Here is a 20,166-nt window from a genome sequence, read left to right as displayed (position 1 = left end):
ATCTTGTATCTGCCCTAGCGCTTAGTACAGTGCCAGGCTCATAGTAAGCGCTTAACAAACACCATAGAAAATGAAATTACTAGTGGGCTGGTTGAAGATTATCCAGTCTAATTGAATCCCAACCCTTGGAGAGCCAACGACTCTGGTTCAGTTCATTCATTCGTTCATTCGGTTGTATTTATTGAGCACCTACTGGGTGCAAAGAACTGTACTAAGCACTTGGAAGAATACAGTACAACAACGGACACATTCCCTGCCCACAACGAGCTCACAGTCTAGGGGGTAGACTGGCATCAATATATATAAATAAATGAAAGACTGTTTTTGGTTATTTTTGCACATGTTCTTAACCACATCTTTGTCTTCCCCATCACAGACAGCCAATGGGAACGTGGAAGCCAAGGTGGTGTGTTTCTACCGGCGGCGGGACATATCAAGCACTCTTATTGCCCTGGCAGACAAACACGCAAGTACGTTTCCTTCTCCTCTTCCCGCCTCCCTCCCCCTCATTCCGGTCTGTGATCAGGTCCAGCTTGTGGGGCATTTGGGCCGATGACTCTGGGGGTTCGTGTTTCTCAGACCGCTGAGGGCTTGGATCGACGGAATGGGCTAGAAAAGGGGGGTTCTTGTTTTGTTTTTTAAGGGGAGCAGTGATTCGCCTAATGGCTTGGGACTGAGGGGGATTACCTGGGTGTCAGAAGGCCAGAGGGATCCAGGAAGCCCAGCAGGGGTTGCATCCATTCCCGGCGGGAGAGGGGAATTTAGTTCTTGGGGTGTCTTGTGACTCGCATTATGAGTCCCACGCCAGCAGAAAAAGCAACTGCCATTTTCGGGGGACGGTGTGGTCTTAACCCCAACCCACCCCTGCCCAACTCCCATTGAGGTTTCCGCGGGATCCGGCACAGCGGGAGGTTGTCCCTGCGGGGAGGAGTCCGTCCATTCCGGGCTGGTTCCGGACCGATCCCAGGGCTCAGGCCAGGCGGGACTAGCCAGAAGGTTTGGGGGCCCAAACGGGGGTCTAGGCTCCCGGTCGGCACCAATATCAACAGGCCTGGAACCCCTGGGCTGGACTGGTGCTTGGAAAACCTCATCATGTTATTAATAATAATAATAATAATGGTATTAAGCGCTTACTATGTGCCAGGCACTGTTCTAAGTGCTGGGGTAAATCAGGTTGGACACAGCCCATGAGGGGCTCACAGCCTTTATCCCCATTTTCCAGATGAGGGAACCGAGGCCCATAGAAGTGAAGTGATTTGCCCAAGGTCACACAGCAGACAAGTGGCGGAGCCTGGATTAGAACCCAGGACCTCCTGACTCCCGGGCCCGGGCTCTAGCCACAAGGCCACACTGGTTCTCGAGTTGTGAGTGCTGGGCCAACACACTGGAAGCAAGCAGACTTTCGATCATTCTGTTCCAGGTGGAAAGAGAGGGGTCCTTTCAGAACTTTAAAACTAGCCACAGTTCACATCCTACTATTCTCAGCATAGTGTTATAATAATAATAATAATAATAACAGTTATGGTACTTGTTAAGCACTTACTATGTGCCAAGCACGGTTCTAAGTGCTGAGGTAGATGATGATGATGATGATAATAATAATAATAATGTTGGTATTTGTTAAGCGCTTACTATGTGCCAAGCACTGTTCTAAGCTCTGGGGTAGATACAAGGTCATCAGGTTGTCCCATGTGGGGCTCACAGTCTTAATCCCCATTTTACAGAAGAGGGAACTGAGGCCCAGAGAAGTTAAGTGAGTTGCCCAAAGTCACACAGCTGACGGGGCAGAGCCAGGATTCCCACAACCTCTGATTCCCAAGCCCGTGCTCTTTCCACTAAGCCACGCTGCTTCTCTATCAGGCTGGACACTGTCACTGTCCCACATGGGGCTCACACTCTTATCCCCATTTTACAGATGAGGTAATTGAGACACAGAGAATAATAATAGTAGTGTTTGTTAAGCATTTGCACAGAACCTGTCCCTTGTGGGGCTCACAAGCTCAATCCCCATTTTACAGATGAAGGAACTGAGCCCCAGAGAAGAAGAGAAGCAGCGTGGCTCAGTGGAAAGAGCCCGGGCTTTGGAGTCAGAGGTCATGTGTTCAAATCCCGGCTCCACCAACTGTCAGCTGTGTGACTTTGAGCAAGTCACTTCACTTCTCTCTGCCTCAGTTACCTCATCTGTAATATGGGGATGAAGACTGTGAGCCCCATGTGGGACAACCTGATCACTTTGTATCCTTCCCAGCGCTTAGAACAGTGCTTTGCACATAGAAGCGCTTAATAAATGCCATTAAAAAAAAAAAAAGTCAGTTGCCCAGAGAAGCAGCATGGCTCAGTGGAAAGAGCCCGGGCTTGGGAGTCAGAGGTCATGGGTTCTAATCCCAGCTCCATCAGTATTGTCAGCTGTGTGGCTTTGGGCAAGTCACTTAACTTTTCTGTGCCTGTTACCGTATCTGTAAAATGGGGAGTAAGACTGTGAGCCTCACATGTGACAACCTGATTACCTTGTATCTCCTCAAGCGCTTTGAACAGTGCTTGGCCCATAATAAGCCCGTAACAAATACCATCATCAGTATTATGATATGTTGGAGTTGGAATTAGAACCCAGGTCCTTCTGAATTCCAAGCCCATGCTCTATCCATTAGGCCACACTGCTTCTCAATGTGTTGAGGGCAACCCAGACCGATGGCATCACGGGCACAGCTTTGGCTTCCTCTCCCACTTGGGCAGAGTTCTTCTACCCAGGGTGTTACAGGTCCCGATCTTTTATCCCTGAGAGGATGGAGGGTTCTGCAGTGTGACCTTGGGCAAGTCACTTAACTGCTCAGTTCCCTCATCTGTAAAACAGGGATTAAGCCTGTAAACCCCATTTGGGACAGAGACTGGGTCCAACTGTGAGCTGGTTGTGGGCACGGAATGTGTCTGTTGTTATATTGTACTCTCCCAAGCGCTTAGTACAGTGCTTTGCAGCAGTAAGCACTCAATAAATACGATTGAATGAATGAATCTACCCCAGCACTTAGTACAGCACTTATTAAGATTTTGAGTCCCCTGTGGGACAGGGACTGTGTCCCACCTGATTACCTTGTATCTAGCCCAGCAGTTAGAACAATGCTTGGCACATAGTAAGTGCTTAACAACTACCTTAATTATTAATTGTTGTTACAGAATCTGGCACATAGTAAGCGCTTAACAAATACCACCATCATCATCAACATGGCTTAGCAGAAAGAGCACGGGCTTGGGAGTAGGAGAATGTAGGTTCTAACCCCGGCTCTGCCACTTGTGTGCAGTGTGACCTTGGGCAAGCCACTTAACTTCTCTGTGCCTCAGTTGCCTCATTCGGGACAACCGAATTACCTTGTATCTACCCCAGTGCTTAGAACAGTGCTAAGCACATACTAAGCACTTAACAAATGCCTTAATTATTTATTAGTATTATCATCATCGTCATTATTATCTGTGATTAAGATATCTGGGATTAAGACTGTGAGCCCCACGTTGGACAACCTGATTACCTTGTACCTACCCCAGTGCTTAGAACAGTGCTTGGCACATAATCAATCAATCAATTGTATTTATTGAGCACTTACTGTGTGCAGAGTACTGTACTAAGCGCTAGGGAAGTACAAGTTGGCAACATACAGAGACGGTCCCTACTCAACAGTGGGCTCACAGTCTAGAAGGGGGAGACAGAGAACAAAACATATTAACAAAATAAAATAAATAGAATAGATATGTACAAGTAAAATAAATAAATAAATAGAGTAATAAATACATACAAACATATATACATATATACAGGTGCTGTGGGGAAGGAAAGGAGGTAAGGCGGGGGGATGGAGAAGAGGAGGAGGGGTAAGCGCTTAACAAATACTATCATCATCATCATCATTCATATTATTATTATTATCCAGAATGGAGAACTAAAAGCTGCACTTGGTGACAAAGCAAACGTTAAACATACTTTTTCCCTTTATAATAAAAAGACCCCACTCTCCCTGAAACAGACACATCTCTCTGATCTGCTCTCAAGGAAGTTAAGTACAGATTAGATGGAGGCCACCTGGTGTGTTTTGTAGCATCTCTAATGGTTGGTACCACTGCCTGAAAAGCACAAAACTAGGGATGATGATAAAAATAATAATAATAGTAATAATAATAATGGTATTTGTTAAGCGCTTACTATGTGCCGAGCACTGCTACTCTCCCATCCTTCCCAGCGGTATCCTCAGAGGAACTCTCCTCCCTCCTCTCAAGTGCTACTCCGGCCACCTGTGCTTCTGACCCCATTCCCTCTCATCTCATGAAATCTCTCGCTCCATCCCTTCTCCCCTCCTTAACTTCCATCTTCAACCGCTCACTCTCCACTGGTTCCTTCCCCTCTGCCTTCAAACATGCCCATGTCTCTCCCATCCTAAAAAAACCCTCTCTTGACCCCACCTCACCTTCTAGTTATCGTCCCATATCCCTCCTACCATTCCTTTCCAAACTCCTTGAACGAGTTGTCTACACGCGCTGCCTAGAATTCCTCAACAACAACTCTCTCCTCGACCCCCTCCAGTCTGGCTTCCGTCCCCTTCATTCCACGGAAACTGCCCTCTCAAAGGTCACCAATGACCTCCTGCTTGCCAAATCCAATGTGCTCATATTCTGTCCTAATCCTCCTCGACCTCTCAGCTGCCTTTGACACTGTGGACCACCGCCTTCTCCTCAACACGCTATCTGACCTTGGCTTCACAGACTCTGTCCTCTCCTGGTTCTCCTCTTATCTCTCCGGTCGTTCTTTCTCAGTCTCTTTTGCAGGCTCCTCCTCCCCCTCCCATCCTCTTACTGTGGGGGTTCCCCAAGGTTCAGTGCTTGGTCCCCTTCTGTTCTCAATATACACTCACTCCCTTGGTGACCTCATTCGCTCCCACGGCTTCAACTATCATCTCTACGCTGATGACAGCCAGATCTACATCTCTGCCCCTGCTCTCTCCCCCTCCCTCCAGGCTCGCATCTCCTCCTGCCTTCAGGACATCTCCATCTGGATGTCTGCCCGCCACCTAAAGCTCAACATGTTGAAGACTGGGCTCCTTGTCTTCCCTCCCAAACCTTGTCCTCTCCCTGACTTTCCCATCTCTGTTGACGGCACTACCATCCTTCCCGTCTCACAAGCCCGCAACCTTGGTGTCATCCTCGACTCCGCTCTCTCATTCACCCCTCACATCCAAGCCGTCACCAAAACCTGCCGGTCTCAGCTCCGCAACATTGCCAAGATCCGCCCTTTCTCTCCATCCAAACTGCTACCCTGCTCATTCAAGCTCTCATCCTATCCCGTCTGGACTACTGCACCAGCCTTCTCTCTGATCTCCCATCCTCGTGTCTCTCTCCACTTCAATCCATACTTCATGCTGCTGCCCGGATTATCTTTGTCCAGAAACGCTCTGGGCATATCACTCCCCTCCTCAAAAATCTCCAGTGGCTACCAATCAGTCTGCGCATCAGGCAGAAACTCCTCACCCTGGGCTTCAAGGCTGTCCATCACCTCGCCCCCTCCTACCTCACCTCCCTTCTCTCCTTCTACTGCCCAGCCCGCAACCTCCGCTCCTCCACCGCTAATCTTCTCACTGTACCTCATTCTCACCTGTCCCACCGTCGACCCCCGGCCCACGTCATCCCCCGGGCCTGGAATGCCCTCCCTCTGCCCCTCCGCCAAGCTAGCTCTCTTCCTCCCTTCAAGGCCCTGCTGAGAGCTCACCTCCTCCAGGAGGCCCTCCCAGACTGAGCCCCTTCCCTCCTCTCCCTCTCGTCCCCCTCTCCATCCCCCCATCTTACCTCCTTCCCTTCCCCACAGCACCTGTATATATGTATATATGGTTGTACATATTTATTACTCCATTCATTTATTTATTTATTTATTTTACTTGTACATTTCTATCCTATTTATTTTATTTTGTTGGTATGTTTGGTTCTGTTCTCTGTCTCCCCCTTTTAAACTGTGAGCCCACTGTTGGGTAGGGACTGTCTCTATGTGTTGCCAATTTGTACTTCCCAAGCGCTTAGTACAGTGCTCTGCACATAGTAAGCGCTCAATAAATACGATTGATTGATTGATTGATTGATAGATATAAGGTAATCAGGTTATCCCATGTGAAGCTCACAGTCTTAATCCCCATTTTACAGATGAGGTAACTGAGGCACAGAGAAGTGACTTGCCCAGAGTCACATGGCAGACAAGTGGCGGAGCCGGGATCAGACCCACATCCTTTGATTCCCAAGCCCGGGCTCTTTCCTCTAAGCCACACTCCTCTTCGTTTCCTGGATTCTCCTTTCCTCAGGTCTCCTAAAAAGTGTTTGGGGTTTCTGACACCCAGGAACTTGAAAATTGATAGCCCTGAAGATTCATTTGTTCATTCAGTCATATTTATTGAGCGCTTACTGTGTGCCGAGATTTTTTTTGAATAGGAGTTTTTTTGGTTTTTTGTTTTTTAATGGTATCTGTTCAATGCTTAGAATGCACCAAGCACTGTTCTAAGCGCTGGGGTAGATTAAAGTTAATCGGTTGGACACAGATCCTGGCCCACATGGGGCTCAGAGTCTAAGTAGGAGGGAGTAGGTTTTCATTCATTCATTCATTCATTCATTCATTCATTCATTCAATCGTATTTATTGAGCGCTTTATTTAATTTATTATTAAATTTATAAATAAATTTATACAATTTATTTAATCATATTTATTGAGCGCTTACTGTATGCAGAGCACTGTACTAAGCCCTTGGGAAGTACAAGTCGGCAACATATAGAGACGGTCCCTTCCCAACGGCGGGCTCACAGTCTCGAAGGGGGAGACAGATAACAAAACAGTTCTGATTTTACAGTTGAGGAAACTGAGGCACAGAGTAGTGAAGTGACTCGCCCAGCATCACACAGCAGGCAAGTGGCGGAGTTGGGATTAGAACCCATGACCTCTGACTCCCAACCCGGGCTCTTTCCACTAGGCCACGCTGCTTCCTATGTGAAGCTCCCGCATATTAATTACTGCATTCATTAAGGAGTACGTGCTACTCACTGGGTTAGATACACAACAATCGGATTGGTCATAGTTCCTGTCTCTTCTGAGGCTCAAGGCCTAAGAGGGAGGGAGATGCGATACCTTATCCCCATTTTCAAATGAGGAAACTGAGGCTCAGGAAAGTTGTGACTTTTTAATGGTATCTAATAATAATAATAATAATAATAATAATAATAATAATAATGGTAGTTAAGCACTTACTACTACTACTACTACTACTAATAATAATAATAATAATGGTAGTTAAGCACTTACTATGTGCCAAGCACTGTTCTAAGCACTTACTATGTGCCAAGCACTGTTCTAAGCGCTTACTGTGTGCCAGGCACTGTACTAAGCGCTGGGATAGATACAGGGGAATCAGGTTGGACACAGTCCCTGCTTCACATGGGGCTCACAGTCTTCATCCCCATTTTACAGACGTCGGAACTGAGGCCCTGTTCACCTGCCCAAGGTCACCCAGCAATGAAATGGCAGAACCGAGATTAGAACCCAGGTCCTTCTGACTCTCAAGCCGGTGCTGTATCCACTAGGCCACACTGCTTCTCTCCGTCTTGCCCACGGTCACCCAGCGGGCCTGTGTCATAAGCTGGTGATTCCAGGCCCCTTTCTCTCTCCATTTGGCGCTTTCATTTGGCTCAGATTTAGAACACGCAATGGCGAAGAGGGTCCCGAGTGTCAATCCTGCACACTAACCACTGCCTTGCCCCTCTGGGGCTGAGACAGGCCTTTCCCAGAGGGAATCTAATAGTAATAATAACTATGGTACTTGTTCAATGCTTACAATAATAATAATAATGGCATTTGTTAAGCGCTTACTGTGTGCAAAGCACTGTTCTAAGCGCTGGGGAGGTTTTAAGGTAACCAGGGTGTCCCACGGGGGGCTCACAGTCTTAATCCCCATTTTACAGATGAGGTAACTGAGGCCCAGAGAAGTGAAATGACTTGCCCAAAGTCACACAGCTGACAGTTGGTGGAGCCGGGATTTGAACCCCTGACCTCTGACTCCAAAGCCTGGGCTCTTTCCACTGAGCCACGCTGCTTCTCAATGTGCTAAGCGCTGTTCTAAACACCGGGGTAGATACAAGTTCATCAGGTGGGTCACAGTCCCTGTCCCACACAATAATAATAATAATAGTGTTGGTATTTGTTAAGCGCTTACTATGTGCCAAGCACTGTTCTAAGCGCTGGGGTAGATACAAGGTAATCAGGTTGTCCCACACGGGCTTGCAGTCTTAATCCCCATTTTACAGGTGAGGAAACAGAGGCACAGAGAAGTTAGTGACTTGCCCAGAGTCACACAGCTGACATGTGAGGGAGCCGAGATTAGAACCCATGACCTCTGACTCCCAAGCCTGTGCTCCCTTACCACTAAGCCACGCCGTTCGCTTCACATGGGGCTCACATTCTTAATCCCCATTTTACAGACGAGGTAACTGAGGCCAGAGAAGTGAAGTGACTTGCCCCAGGTCACACAGCAGACATGTGGCAGAGCCGGGATTAGAACCCAGGACCTTCTGACTGCCGGGCCTGGGCTCTATTCAGAGTTGGATACTCCTCCAACTACCCCCCCTCCAGCTGTCGGGCCACACCGATGCATTTTCAGTCTCCAACGTGCAGCTCCATCCAATGTGGTTTTTTTTTTTTTTTTAAGTGACACCTTCCCAAGAAAATCCTAATGAATATCAGCACTGTGATCCTGGGACAGATCTGGTCCAGATTCTGTCTCCAACAGGGACATCAAGATGCTTTATGGAACAGTGTGATGGTTGCCCTTCTAGACCTCCATCCTCTTGCTTAGAGACCCAACTCCTTTAACTTTCCCTTCTCCATCCCCATCCTTCACTCATTCATTCAGTCGTATTTATTGAGCTCTTACTGTGTGCAGAGCACTGTACTAAGCGCTTGGGAAGTACAAGTCGGCAACATATAGAGATGGTCCCTACCCAACACTCTAGCCTCACCGATGAATTGATCCAAATACCTTTTGGCTCCAGTGACGTTTTTTGACCTGCAAAATTCCATAATAATCGCTGTAGTTGTTAAACGCTTACCATGTGCCAAGCGCTGTAATAAGCACCGTGGTAGAAACAAAATCATCATCTTGGACGCAGTCCCTGTCGCATTTGAGGCTCACAGTCTAAGTAGGAGGAAGAACAGGTATTGAATCCCCATTTTCCAGATGAGGAAGAGAATTGAAGTGACTTGCCCATGGTCACATAGCAGGGGAGTGGCGGAGTTGGGATTAGAACCCAGGTCCTCTGACTCCAAGACGCTGGGAGTTCCATTGCACCACTTTGCTTCTACTACTACTGCTAGGTGAAGGAGTCTTTCCTTTGCAGCGTGGCTCAGTGGAAAGAGCCCGGGCTTCAGAGTCAGAGGTCATGGGTTCGAATCCCTGCTCCGCCACTTGTCAGCTGTGTGACCTTGGGCAAGCCACTTAACTTCTCTGTGCCTCAGTTACTGTAATATGGGGATTAAGAATGTGAGCCCCAAGTGGGACAACCTGATCACCTTGTATTCCCCCCAGTGCTTAGAAAAGTGCTTTGCACATAGTAAGCACTTAGCAAATACCACTATTATTATTATTATTATTATCCTATGTGGGTTCTTTTTTTCCTAAGTGTACCATCCTCAAGCCTCAATTAGGGCTTTTCATGCTGATGAGAATTAGAACTAGAGAGGCAGCATGGCCCTGGGAGTCAGAAGGACCTGGGTTCTAATCCTGACCCTGCAACTTGTCTGCTGTGTGACCGTGGGCAAGTCACTTCATTTCTCTGGACCTCAGTATAACTTGTATCTACCCCAGTGTGTAGAACAGGGCTTGGCACAGAGTAAGCGTTTAACAAGTATCATTATTATTATTGATGACCGGAAATAGGGTGAACAGCGTGTCCGTCCCTCAGATCCTGGGGTTTCCGGAGTCAGCTGTCCTAGCTGGAAGTTGCTCCATCTTCCTACCACCCCCCGGGTTTTGGTTGCCCTTTTCTGCCCAAACTGAGTTGGTAAAAATGAATTTCTGTTGAAGTTTTGGGCGAGGAGGCCGAGAAACCCTTGTTTGGGAAAGTCTCGTCGCTCCCTCTCTCTCCCGCTTTCTTAGTCCTGAGAAGGTGTGATCTGTTCTTTTTTAACTGTCTCATGGTTAGGAAATAACTTCCTGAGCAGGAGAATAATGCCCCATATTTCCAGAGAGCCTAAGTAGCGCTCTCACCTGAAACTAAGTGATTGCATATGAGGCAATTTACCCCCACAGTATAAATACTAATAACCTACTAACATATAAAAATATGCCTATGAACTCACAGGGATTTTGAAGGGTAAGTGAAATCCTGCAGGCTCTCCCTTTCCCCCGGACTGCAGTTGCTAACTTTTAGAAGCAGGAGTAATGACCTCATTTATTCAGGAATGTCTGACTCGATGGGGAATTGAACCAAAAAAATACTCCCCAGTTCGCGTTGCTGTTGAAGTGGTAGAGATTCAATTCCTTGGCGAACTTTTCCTCGGGCCGCACCAGAACTCCCAATGCAGGGCTTGGTTCCCCCTCTTGTCTTGGCGATTGGTGCTCGGCTGTTTAGAGGGCGGCCTGAAGTGAGATGAAAGATGGTCATGGGTTCAAATTCCGGCCCCACCAATTGTCAGCTGTGTGACTTTGGGCAAGTCACTTGACTTCTCTGTGCCTCAGTTACCGCAGCTGTAAAATGGGGATTAAGACTGTGAGCCCCAAGTGGGGCTACCTGATCACCTTGTATCCCCCCAGCGCTTAGAACAGTGCTTTGCACATAGTAAGCGCTTAACAAATGCCATTATTATTATTATTATTATTATTATTATTATTATTATTTTATTATCATGAAGTTAATGTGGACTGCCTCCAGGGCCTGAATGGTCCTATTGGCCTGGTCTGGCCAATTCTGTTTCCGTTTCTGGGATTAGAGTAGCCTTGAGTTTCCTTCCCTTGTCCTGATCCATTCCAGATAAAAACAACTTGTTTCTTCATTTTTCAAGTCAAAATGAAGTCGAATGAAGCTATTCTGTCTGTGTGGACAAACCCAGAATAATAATAATAATAATATAATAATGATGACGGCATTTGTTAAGCGCTATGTGCAAAGCACTGTTCTAAGCGCTGGGGAGGTTACAAGGTGATCAAGTTGTCCCACGGGGCACTCCCAGTCTTAATCCCCATTTTACAGATGAGGTAACTTAGGCACAGAGAAGTTAAGTGATTTGCCCAAAGTCGCACAGCTGACAAGTGGCGGAGGCGGGATTTGAATCCATGACCTCTGACTCCAAAGCCCATGCTCTTTCCACTGAGCTACGCTGCTTCCCCAATGCAAAGAAGGATACTTTATTGACCTCCAACTATTCCTCTATGGTTTTAGGCATCTGTCTGTCAAATCACCTTTGCGTTGCCTGCTGGGTGAATGGAACTCCAAACCATTATCTTATGGAACAGTTTTGCTTGGTTGGGCCGGGAAAGGGGCATATTGGAGCCTACGGATTCTTCGAGTGAGAAAAGATGGGAAACAAGTGTTTTGGAGCCCTTAATGTACCCGGATCGGTGATTGTCTGGTTCTTCAACCACCTCAAAAGGGGTAAATCCATCCCTCTGGAGTTCCGAGGGGGTCCTCCCGCTGCGTGCGAGTTGAGAGATCGCAAGAGAGGCGCGCCCACCAGCCTGGGCCGGAATCAGGCGGAGGCAGCCGGAGGGCTGGTGGAACTGGACCTAAATCGACTGAGGGCAGGGCTACCTCTGACTCTGGGCTCTGGGGAGGACCTGGATCGGGAAAAGTGGATGCGAGTGGCAGGGAGGCTGTTGTTTTGTCGGCCGCAGGCAGGTCTGAATCATCTCTCTCTGGGAGAGCGTCCTGCAAGCATCCGTCCTTGGCTCCACCCTTTCCCAGTCCTCCCCTACTTATTTCCCTCGAAATCAGCCTCCAGCGCAGCTCCAGGAATGAGGTCCAGAGTTTCCCTCCCGGTGTCCTTACCAGTCCGTCATCACCTTGGGGCAAGAATCTTCAGTCTGCCCCTGCTGACCGTTGCATAAGAGGAATCGAGCTTTCCTTGTCGGCAGGATAACGCAACAAGTTTGATGAGCTTTGAGATGCTGCCTGTCAGTCATGTGGGGAAGGTTCCCTTCAATACCCCGCCAAGCCACTTTTGTGTTCTCCCATTCCATGCTTGGGGGAGCGTGGCATCCTTCCTCTGCATTGCCATCCTTCTTCCCTCCCTTAGGTCTGTTTCTCCTTAGCCCAAGCACAGCCTAGGCCAAACGGCACCAAAATTTCAAGGACTCCCAGCCCACTCAAGCAGCCAGTGGAGGGGTGTGGATGTATCCACCGGTAGCAAACCTCAGAGGGGAATGTCAAGAACAGACTGAAATGTGTAGTTTAATCCTTTCCCCTCCCTTGACTTCCTCTGACTGCTGTCTTTCCAGAATTGTCAACCAGTTATTGGTATTTATTGAGCACTTCCTTTGTGCAGGGCACTTTACAAAGCGCTTAGTACTAAGGTGTTCTTTATATTCACAGAGGACATGGCTGAGGCAGCAGGATGGGGCTTAGTGAACACTTTGGAACCCAACTGGTTTTGTCTGTGGTGACTAGGGCCCTGTCTTTCTAGTTTGGATTTTCGTTTTTGGTTTTTTTGTTTTGTTTTTTTGTTTGTTTTATGGTATTTGTGTATGGTGTATGTGGCAGGCACTGTTCTTAGCGCTGGGGTAGATACAAGGTCATCTGGGTGGACACAGTCCATGTTCATTCAGTTGTATTTATTGAGTGCTTACAGTGTGCAGAGCACTGTACTAAGAGCTTGGAAAGTACAATTCGGCAACAGATAGAGACAATCCCTACCCAACAATGGGCTCACAATCTAGAAGGGGGAGACAGACAACAAAACAAAACATGGGGCTCACAGTCTTAATCCCCATTTTACAGACGAGGTAGCTGAGGCACAGAAAAGTGAAGTGACTTGCCCGTGGTCACACGGCAAAGTGGCGGAGCCGGAATTAGAACCCGCACTCTAACCACTAGGCTATGCTGCTTCTTAGTGTTTCTAGAGGCATGGGCATTGGCTTCCATCCTGGAGGTTTCTACTTTCCAGGAAGAGGGAACTTCTTCCTGCCCCACCTTTCCAGCTCCCCCCCAAAATCACGCCATTCCTCTAGAAGCTACTGAGGCCATTTCCTGTCTGGACACCCCAGGAGAGAGCCAGGCCCACGCTGTTGCTTCCGGACACCCCCAGCTGTCCCGTGTCTCTCTGGTCTTGGAGAGCTAGAAGGCAGTGAAGAGACGTTTTCTCAGCAAGCGGGGCTGGCACTATTAAACCGGGGAGATTTCTTCTTCCTGTCAGCCCTGCCCCTCCGCAAGTCAATCAATCAATCATTGGTATTTATTGAGGGCTCACTGTGTCAGAGCAGTCAGTCGATTGTATTTATTGAGCATTTACTGTGTGCAGAGCAGTGTACTAAGCACTTGAGAGAGTATAGTCTTCTAGACTGTGAACCCGGTGTTGGGTAGGGATTGTCTCTGTTGCTGAATTGTACTTTCCAAGTGCTTAATACAGTGCTCTGCACACCGTAAGCGCTCAGTAAATATGATTGAATGAATAAATATGATTGAATGAATACAATAGAACAATAAACAGACACATTCCCTTCCCACAAGGAGCTTATAGTCTAGAGGGGTTCTGTAATTTATTTATATTAATGTCTGTCTCCCCCTCTAGACTGTAAGCTCCTTGTGGGCAGGGATGTATCTGTTGATTTTTCTATTGTACTCTCCCAAGCACTTAGTACAGTGCTTTGCACACAAGCACTCAGTAGATACGATTGAATGAATAATTGAATTGGAGAGCCCATCCCTGTTCAGGATCGTCTTTACCCTCCGCCTATAAAAGTGGCCCTCGGCTTTCAAGGTGCCTACATCCCATCCCCTTTCCCAGACGCTCCAGGTCTTGTGCTGGAATGTGAGGAAATCTCCACTGGATTGTAGGTACAGCTTGGTGGAGGGGGAGTCTGACGCCAGAGCCAGGCACTGGCTTCTGAAAACGTACATCCTTCAGCTTATAGGCTTAGAAGGGGTGAGGCCGGTTGGTGTAGCCCTGAGGCCAATCAACCCTCCGGTGGGGTTCAGCTCTGATACCTTTACACTGCCTCCATGCTACAACTGGCATCACAGTGTTGTCCTCTGGAGCTGGCAAAGATTGGGCTTCATCAGGGGCCGTTGTTCCTTTGGTCCTGGCAGGCGGATCTCTGCTCTAGTTTGGTGGTGGGAGGGGGCGGGGAGTAATAATAATGATGGTATTTGTTGAGCACTCACTATGTGCCAGGTGCTGTAATAAGTGCTGGGGTGGATACAGGCAAAGCGAGTCCGTGTTCCAAGTGGGCGCTCACAGCCTCAATCCCTGTTTTCCAGATGAGGTCACTGAGGCCCAGAGAGGTGAAGTGACTTGCCCAAAGTCACACAGCAGACAAATGGCGGAACTGGGATTAGAACCCATGACCTTCTGATTCCCAGGCCCCTGTTCTATCCACTACGCCGTGCTGCTTCTCTATCGGCCAGCCCCTGGGCCAGACACCAGAGTGGAAGCGGTCACATCGTGGGTGGCCCCGGGACGTAATGAGGATGAAGATGAGAACTGGGCCTCAGTGGTGGTAGAAGGCTTGCAATCTTGGTCTCCGTGCTTGAGGCCTCTCTTTAGGTTGGTAGAGACGAGCCTGGAAGGGTGTCTCTGTCTCTGTGCTCATCTCTCTCTCTCTGCCATTCTTCATGCAATGGAGTCAGTGCGAATTTCGATACCACAGATAGTCTAAGTGATCTCTGCTCTTCCAAACATAAAGGTTGCCGAATTTCCCTGTGGAGATGCAGGAATGTTCTCTTCTGAACCCCTTGAGCCAGGTTTAGAAAACCTCCCCCTTTTCCAGAGCCACAGGCCTTGGGGGTTCAGAGCAGGGACAATTAAACCAGTGCACCCTGGGAATTGGCAGTGCCTGCCCTGCTCTCCACCGCATTGGCCTAGATGTGTTGGTTTGGCCCGATTATAGGCCGCCCCCGAAAGGAATTTGCTTTATTTCAAACACGGAGATTTTGGTCCTCGAGAACAGACGTCTCGTCAACTCGGGATAGAATTGATCGCATGCGGTTCTTTCTCTGTTGTGGCCTGCTGCCGGTTTTGATGTGTTTGTAGTGGGCGACTTGGATGTGTGCTTGTGTGTGTGTGTGTGTATGTGTGTGTGTGAGAATCACTGAGTCTGTAATCGCCTTTGTTCGGCTGATTAATGAAGCTATATTACCACAGTCACAAGGAAATCTATTGATTCCTCCAGCCTTCTGATCCTGCTGGTGTTTTCCAGTAAAATAAAAGGCACAGACTCTTAGCGATGGACTCTCCTCCCTCATCCCCCTCCCTCCCCCTGTTAGCTTGAGCAGAGGTTGGGGGAGATGGCCCTAAAGCGTCAGGGAGTAACTTGGGGTCAGCCAGTCAGTCATATTTATTGAGCTCTTACTGTGTGCAGAGCACTGTACTGAGGGCTTGGGTGAGTTCAGTAGAACAATAGACACATTCCCTCCCCGGAAGAAGCAGTCTCTCCCAGGAAAAGGTGGGAGTCATCACAGGTCTGCTCCCTGGGACAGGCCCCTAGGCTCTGGGATGAAAGCCAGAAGCACAGCCATTTTCTGAGAGGTAAATTTGTTGCGGCGACCCTGGGGGAGACCCTTCCCTCTGTAAGCCCACCCTTGCCCCATCCCCACCTCACCCTCACTGCCACATCTTAAAAACGTCTTACGCTCTTGCCTCACCTCTTGAGCTTTTCCATTTTCCCTCTTCCGTCCCCCATTTTCTTGCAGCTCTCACTCACCTCCCTTACCCTCATCCAGCCACCCTGCTTGGCCCAGGGCAACTATCCACTCTGGCAGTCCCGGAAGAGGGACGTCAAACAAATACGAGATGGAATCCACAGCCCCAGTGTGGGGACGGCGAGGGTGGGGGAACAGAAGAGGAAAACAGAGCTGTGGGAAAATAGGGAAACCAATTTTTTAAAGCCACCATGGGCTAATGGGGAGGGGCAGAGTGGGAGAGGACAGGAGAGTTTAGGGAGAAAAGGATCGGGGGGTGAGGAGACAGAACTGAATTGCTGGAAACCACGGTAGGACGCCACACAGATTTTCTTGGTGAAAACGTAAAAATCAGCTTGCTGACTTGCATTCATTCAGTCGCATTTATTGAGCACTTACTGTGTGCAGGGCCCTGTACTAAGCACTTGGGAGAGTACACTGTAACAATAAACAGACACTTTTCCTGCCCACAATGAGCTTACAATGTAGAGGGGGAGGCAGACATTATTATGAATAAATAAATTACAGACATATGCATGAGAAGCAGTGTGGCTCAGTGGAAAAGAGCACGGGCTTTGGAGTCAGAGGTCAGGGGTTCAAACCCTGGCTCCGCCAATTGTCAGCTGTGTGACTTTGGGCAAGTCACTTAACTTCTCTGTGCCTCAGTTACCTCATCTGTAAAATGGGGGCTAAGACTGTGAGCCCCACATGGGACAACCTGATCACCTTGTAACCTCCCCAGCACTTAGAACAGTGCTTTGCACATAGTAAGCGCTTAATAAATGCCATTATTATTATTTATTATAAGTGCTGTGAGACCAGGATGGGGGATGAATACAGGGAGCAAGTTAGAGTGACGCAGAAGGAAGTAGGAGGTGAGGAAATGAGGGCTTAGGGAAGGCCTCTTGAAGGAGATGAGCTTACAGTCTAGGGGGAGACTGACATTAATATAATAAATTATGGACATGTACATGTGTGCTGTGGGGCTGGGATTGGGGATGACTGAAAGGAGCAAGACATGGTGATACAGAAGGGAGAGGGAGAAGAGGAAAGGAGGGCTTAGTCAGAGAAGGCCTCTTGGAGGAGATGTATCTTCATTAAGACTTCGAAGGGGGAGAGGGTGATTGCCTGTCGGTTATGAAGAGGGAGGACGTTCCAGGTCATGGGACTGAGACCCTCTAGAAGAGCGACGTAAACACGGAGACCAAGAGGACTCCACTTCCTCAATCAAGCCTGCCAGGACAGAAAAGCTGGCAACAAAATGGAAAGCAAGAATGAAAAGCAACTAAAGAAAACACGGGAAGAGGAGTTGGTGCTGTTTGTACGTGAGCGTGAGACAACCAGCACTGGGGTTGGTCCTGCCCAGCCCTTGGCTGGTCTTAAGAGCTCAGAAATGGCCAATCTTCATCACCTCTTGGTTGCCATTCATTCCTTCAATCGTATTTATTGAGCGCTTACTGTGTGCAGAGCACTGTACTAGGCGCTTGGGAAGTACAAGTTGGCAGCATGTAGAGATGGTCCCTACCAGACAATGGGCTCACAGTCTAGAAGGGGGAGACAGACAACAAAACAAAATATGTGGACAGGTGTCAGGTCATTAGAATAAATAAAAATAAAGCTATATGCACATTATTAACAAAATAAATAGAATAGTAAATATGTACAAGGAAAATAGAGTAATGAATCTGTACAAACGTATATACAACTACTGTGGGAAGGGGAAGGAGGTAGGGCCGGGGGGATGGGGAGGAGGAGAGAAAAAAGGGGGCTTAGTCTGCATATTGCAACCCAGGCTGCAGACCAAATTCAACAATGGCCTTTTCTCCCCAACTCCCTCCCTCCTTTCCCACATCCTGCTCCTCACAAGTGGGTGTCTCTGAGTGTGGGTTGTAATTTTTTTTTATGGTATTTGTTAAGCGCTTACTAGATGCCAGGCACTGTACTGAGTGCTGGGATAGATGTGAACTAATGAGGTTAGGCACAGTCAATGTCCCACATGCGGGTCACAGTCTTAATCCCCATTTTACAGATGAGGTAAAGGAGGCACAGAGAAGTTGTTTTTTTTTATGGTACTTGTTACACACTTACTATGTTCCAGGGGAAGCTAATGAGGTTAAACATAGTCCATGTCCCTCATGGGCTCACCGTCTTAATCCCCATTTTTCATATGAGGGAACTGAGGCCCAGAGAAGTGAAGTGACTTGCCCAGGGTCACACAGCAGACAAGTGGCAGAGCCAGAGTTAGAACCTGGGTCCTTGTGACTTACAGGCCTGTGCTCTATCCTCTATGCCACGCTGCTTCACTAGTAATAATAATAATAATTATGGTATTTAAGTGCTTACTATGTGCCAAGCATTCATTCAATCATATTTATTGAGCACTTACTGTGTGCAGAGCACTGTACTCAAGCACTGTTCTAAGCACTGTGGTAGATACAAGGTAAGTAGGTTGTCCCACGTGGGGCAGTCTTAATTCCCGTTTTCCAGATGAGGTAACTGAGGCCCAGAGAAGTGAAGTGGCTTGCCCAAGGTCACACAGCAGACAAGTGGCAGTGCTGGGATTAGAACCCACAACCTCTGGCTTCCAAACCCGTGCTCTTTCCACTAAGTAGCAATAGCAGTATTGGTACTTACTGTACACCCACTGAGCACAACACACTGTCCTACGTACTTGGAAAAGTGCAGCGGAAAGAGAGACTCATTCCTTGCCCGCAAAGTGCCTATACTGTCTCAAACGCTTAGTACTATGCTTTGCACACTGCAGGCACCCAATAAGTACTATTTAGTCACCAGTTTAACAAGCCAGGAAAGTAACTTCTGAATCTGGGTTTCTCCAAGTGGGTTTGTCATGGAAAGCCATTCCGGGACATAATGTAAGCCACATGACCTCGTGAGCCAGCCCCACCACTGTCCCCCTAGGCCCTCCTCCCCATTCTCAACCTCCTTTGCATTATTATTGCTATTATTATTATTATTATTAATAATAATAATAGTGGTATCTGTTAAGCCCTTACTAGTTGTCAAGCACTGTATTAACCACTGGCATAGATACAGGATAAATAATTAGTCATTTATTGAGCACTTACTCTGTGCAGAACACTGTTGTAAATGCTTGGGAGACACATCCACCCACCAAAACAAGCTTATAGTCTAGAGGGGGAGACAGATGTTAATAGAAATAAATCAAATTACAGATAGAGACAAGTACTGTGGGGATGAGAGGGGGGATGAATAAAGGGAGCTAGTCAGGACGACGCAGAGGGGAGTGGGAGAAGAGGAAAGGGGGGCTTAGGGAAGGCCTCTTGGAGGAGATGGGCCTTCAATAATAATAATAATAATGCATTTATTAAGCGCTTACTATGTGCCAAGCACTGTTCTAAGCACTGGGGAGGTTACAAGGTGATCAGGTTGTCCCACGGAAGGCTCACAGCCTTAACCCCCATTTTCCAGATGAGGTAACTGAGGCCCAGAGAAGTGAAGTGACTTGCCCGAAGTCACACAGCTGACAAGTGGCGGAGCCGGAATTTGAACCCATGACCTCTGACTCCCAACCCCATGCTCTTTCCACTGAGCCACGCTGCTTCTCAGTAAGGCTTTGAAGAGGGGAAGAGTCATCATCCGTCGGATATGAAGAGGAAGAGCATTCCAGGCCGGAGGCAGGACGTGGGCAAGAGATCGGCGGCAAGATAGATGAGATTGAGGTAGAGTGAGAAGGTTGGCATTAGAGGAGCCAAGTGTGCAGGCTGCTTTGGAGTAGGAGAAAAGCAAGGTGAGATAGGAGGGGGCAAGGTGATTGACCGCTTTAAAGTCACCGGTAAGGAGTTTCTGTTCGATGTGGAGATGGATGGGAAACAACCGGAGGTTCTTGAGTGGGGAAACTTTTTTTTTTTTTTTTTTTTGCTGGGGAGCAGGCCATGTCACCCAAACAATACTTCCCTTTCCTCTCCCTTCCCACACCCACACACATCCAAGCCAGCTTGGGTCTGGGCAGCCTTCAGTGGGCCCCTGAAGTCTTTATGGTCCCATCTGGACAGGGCAGTAGGACTCCAACAGGAAAACCAAGTGCCAGATGGGGACCCTCCCTCCAGGAGGCCTTCCCAGACTGAGCCCCTTCCCTCCTCTCCCCCTCGTCCCCCTCTCCATCCCCCCATCTTACCTCCTTCCCTTCCCCACAGCACCTGTATATATGTATATATGGTTGTACATATTTATTACTCTATTTATTTATTTCACTTGTACATTTCTATCCTATTTATTTTATTTTGTTGGTAT

The 20,166-nt window shown here is 48.1% G+C and overlaps 1 protein-coding gene across 9 annotated transcripts in view; it reads left to right on the top strand.

The window, feature by feature from the left end:
• Window positions 1–20,166, top strand: part of MTA1 (metastasis associated 1) — a 152,099-nt gene that overhangs the window by 58,584 nt on the left and 73,349 nt on the right. For all 9 annotated transcript variants that reach the window (XM_038765517.1, XM_038765516.1, XM_038765515.1 and 6 more), the window contains exon 3: window positions 377–470. In XM_038765517.1, the coding sequence (XP_038621445.1) occupies window positions 377–470 (94 nt within the window). The remainder of the gene's footprint in view (window positions 1–376; window positions 471–20,166) is intronic.

Source organism: Tachyglossus aculeatus, chromosome 23, assembly GCF_015852505.1.
Source record: "Tachyglossus aculeatus isolate mTacAcu1 chromosome 23, mTacAcu1.pri, whole genome shotgun sequence".
NCBI lineage: Eukaryota > Metazoa > Chordata > Mammalia > Monotremata > Tachyglossidae > Tachyglossus > Tachyglossus aculeatus.
The sequence above is the reverse complement of the archived record's forward strand: the minus strand, read 5'-3'. Positions and strand labels throughout refer to the sequence as shown.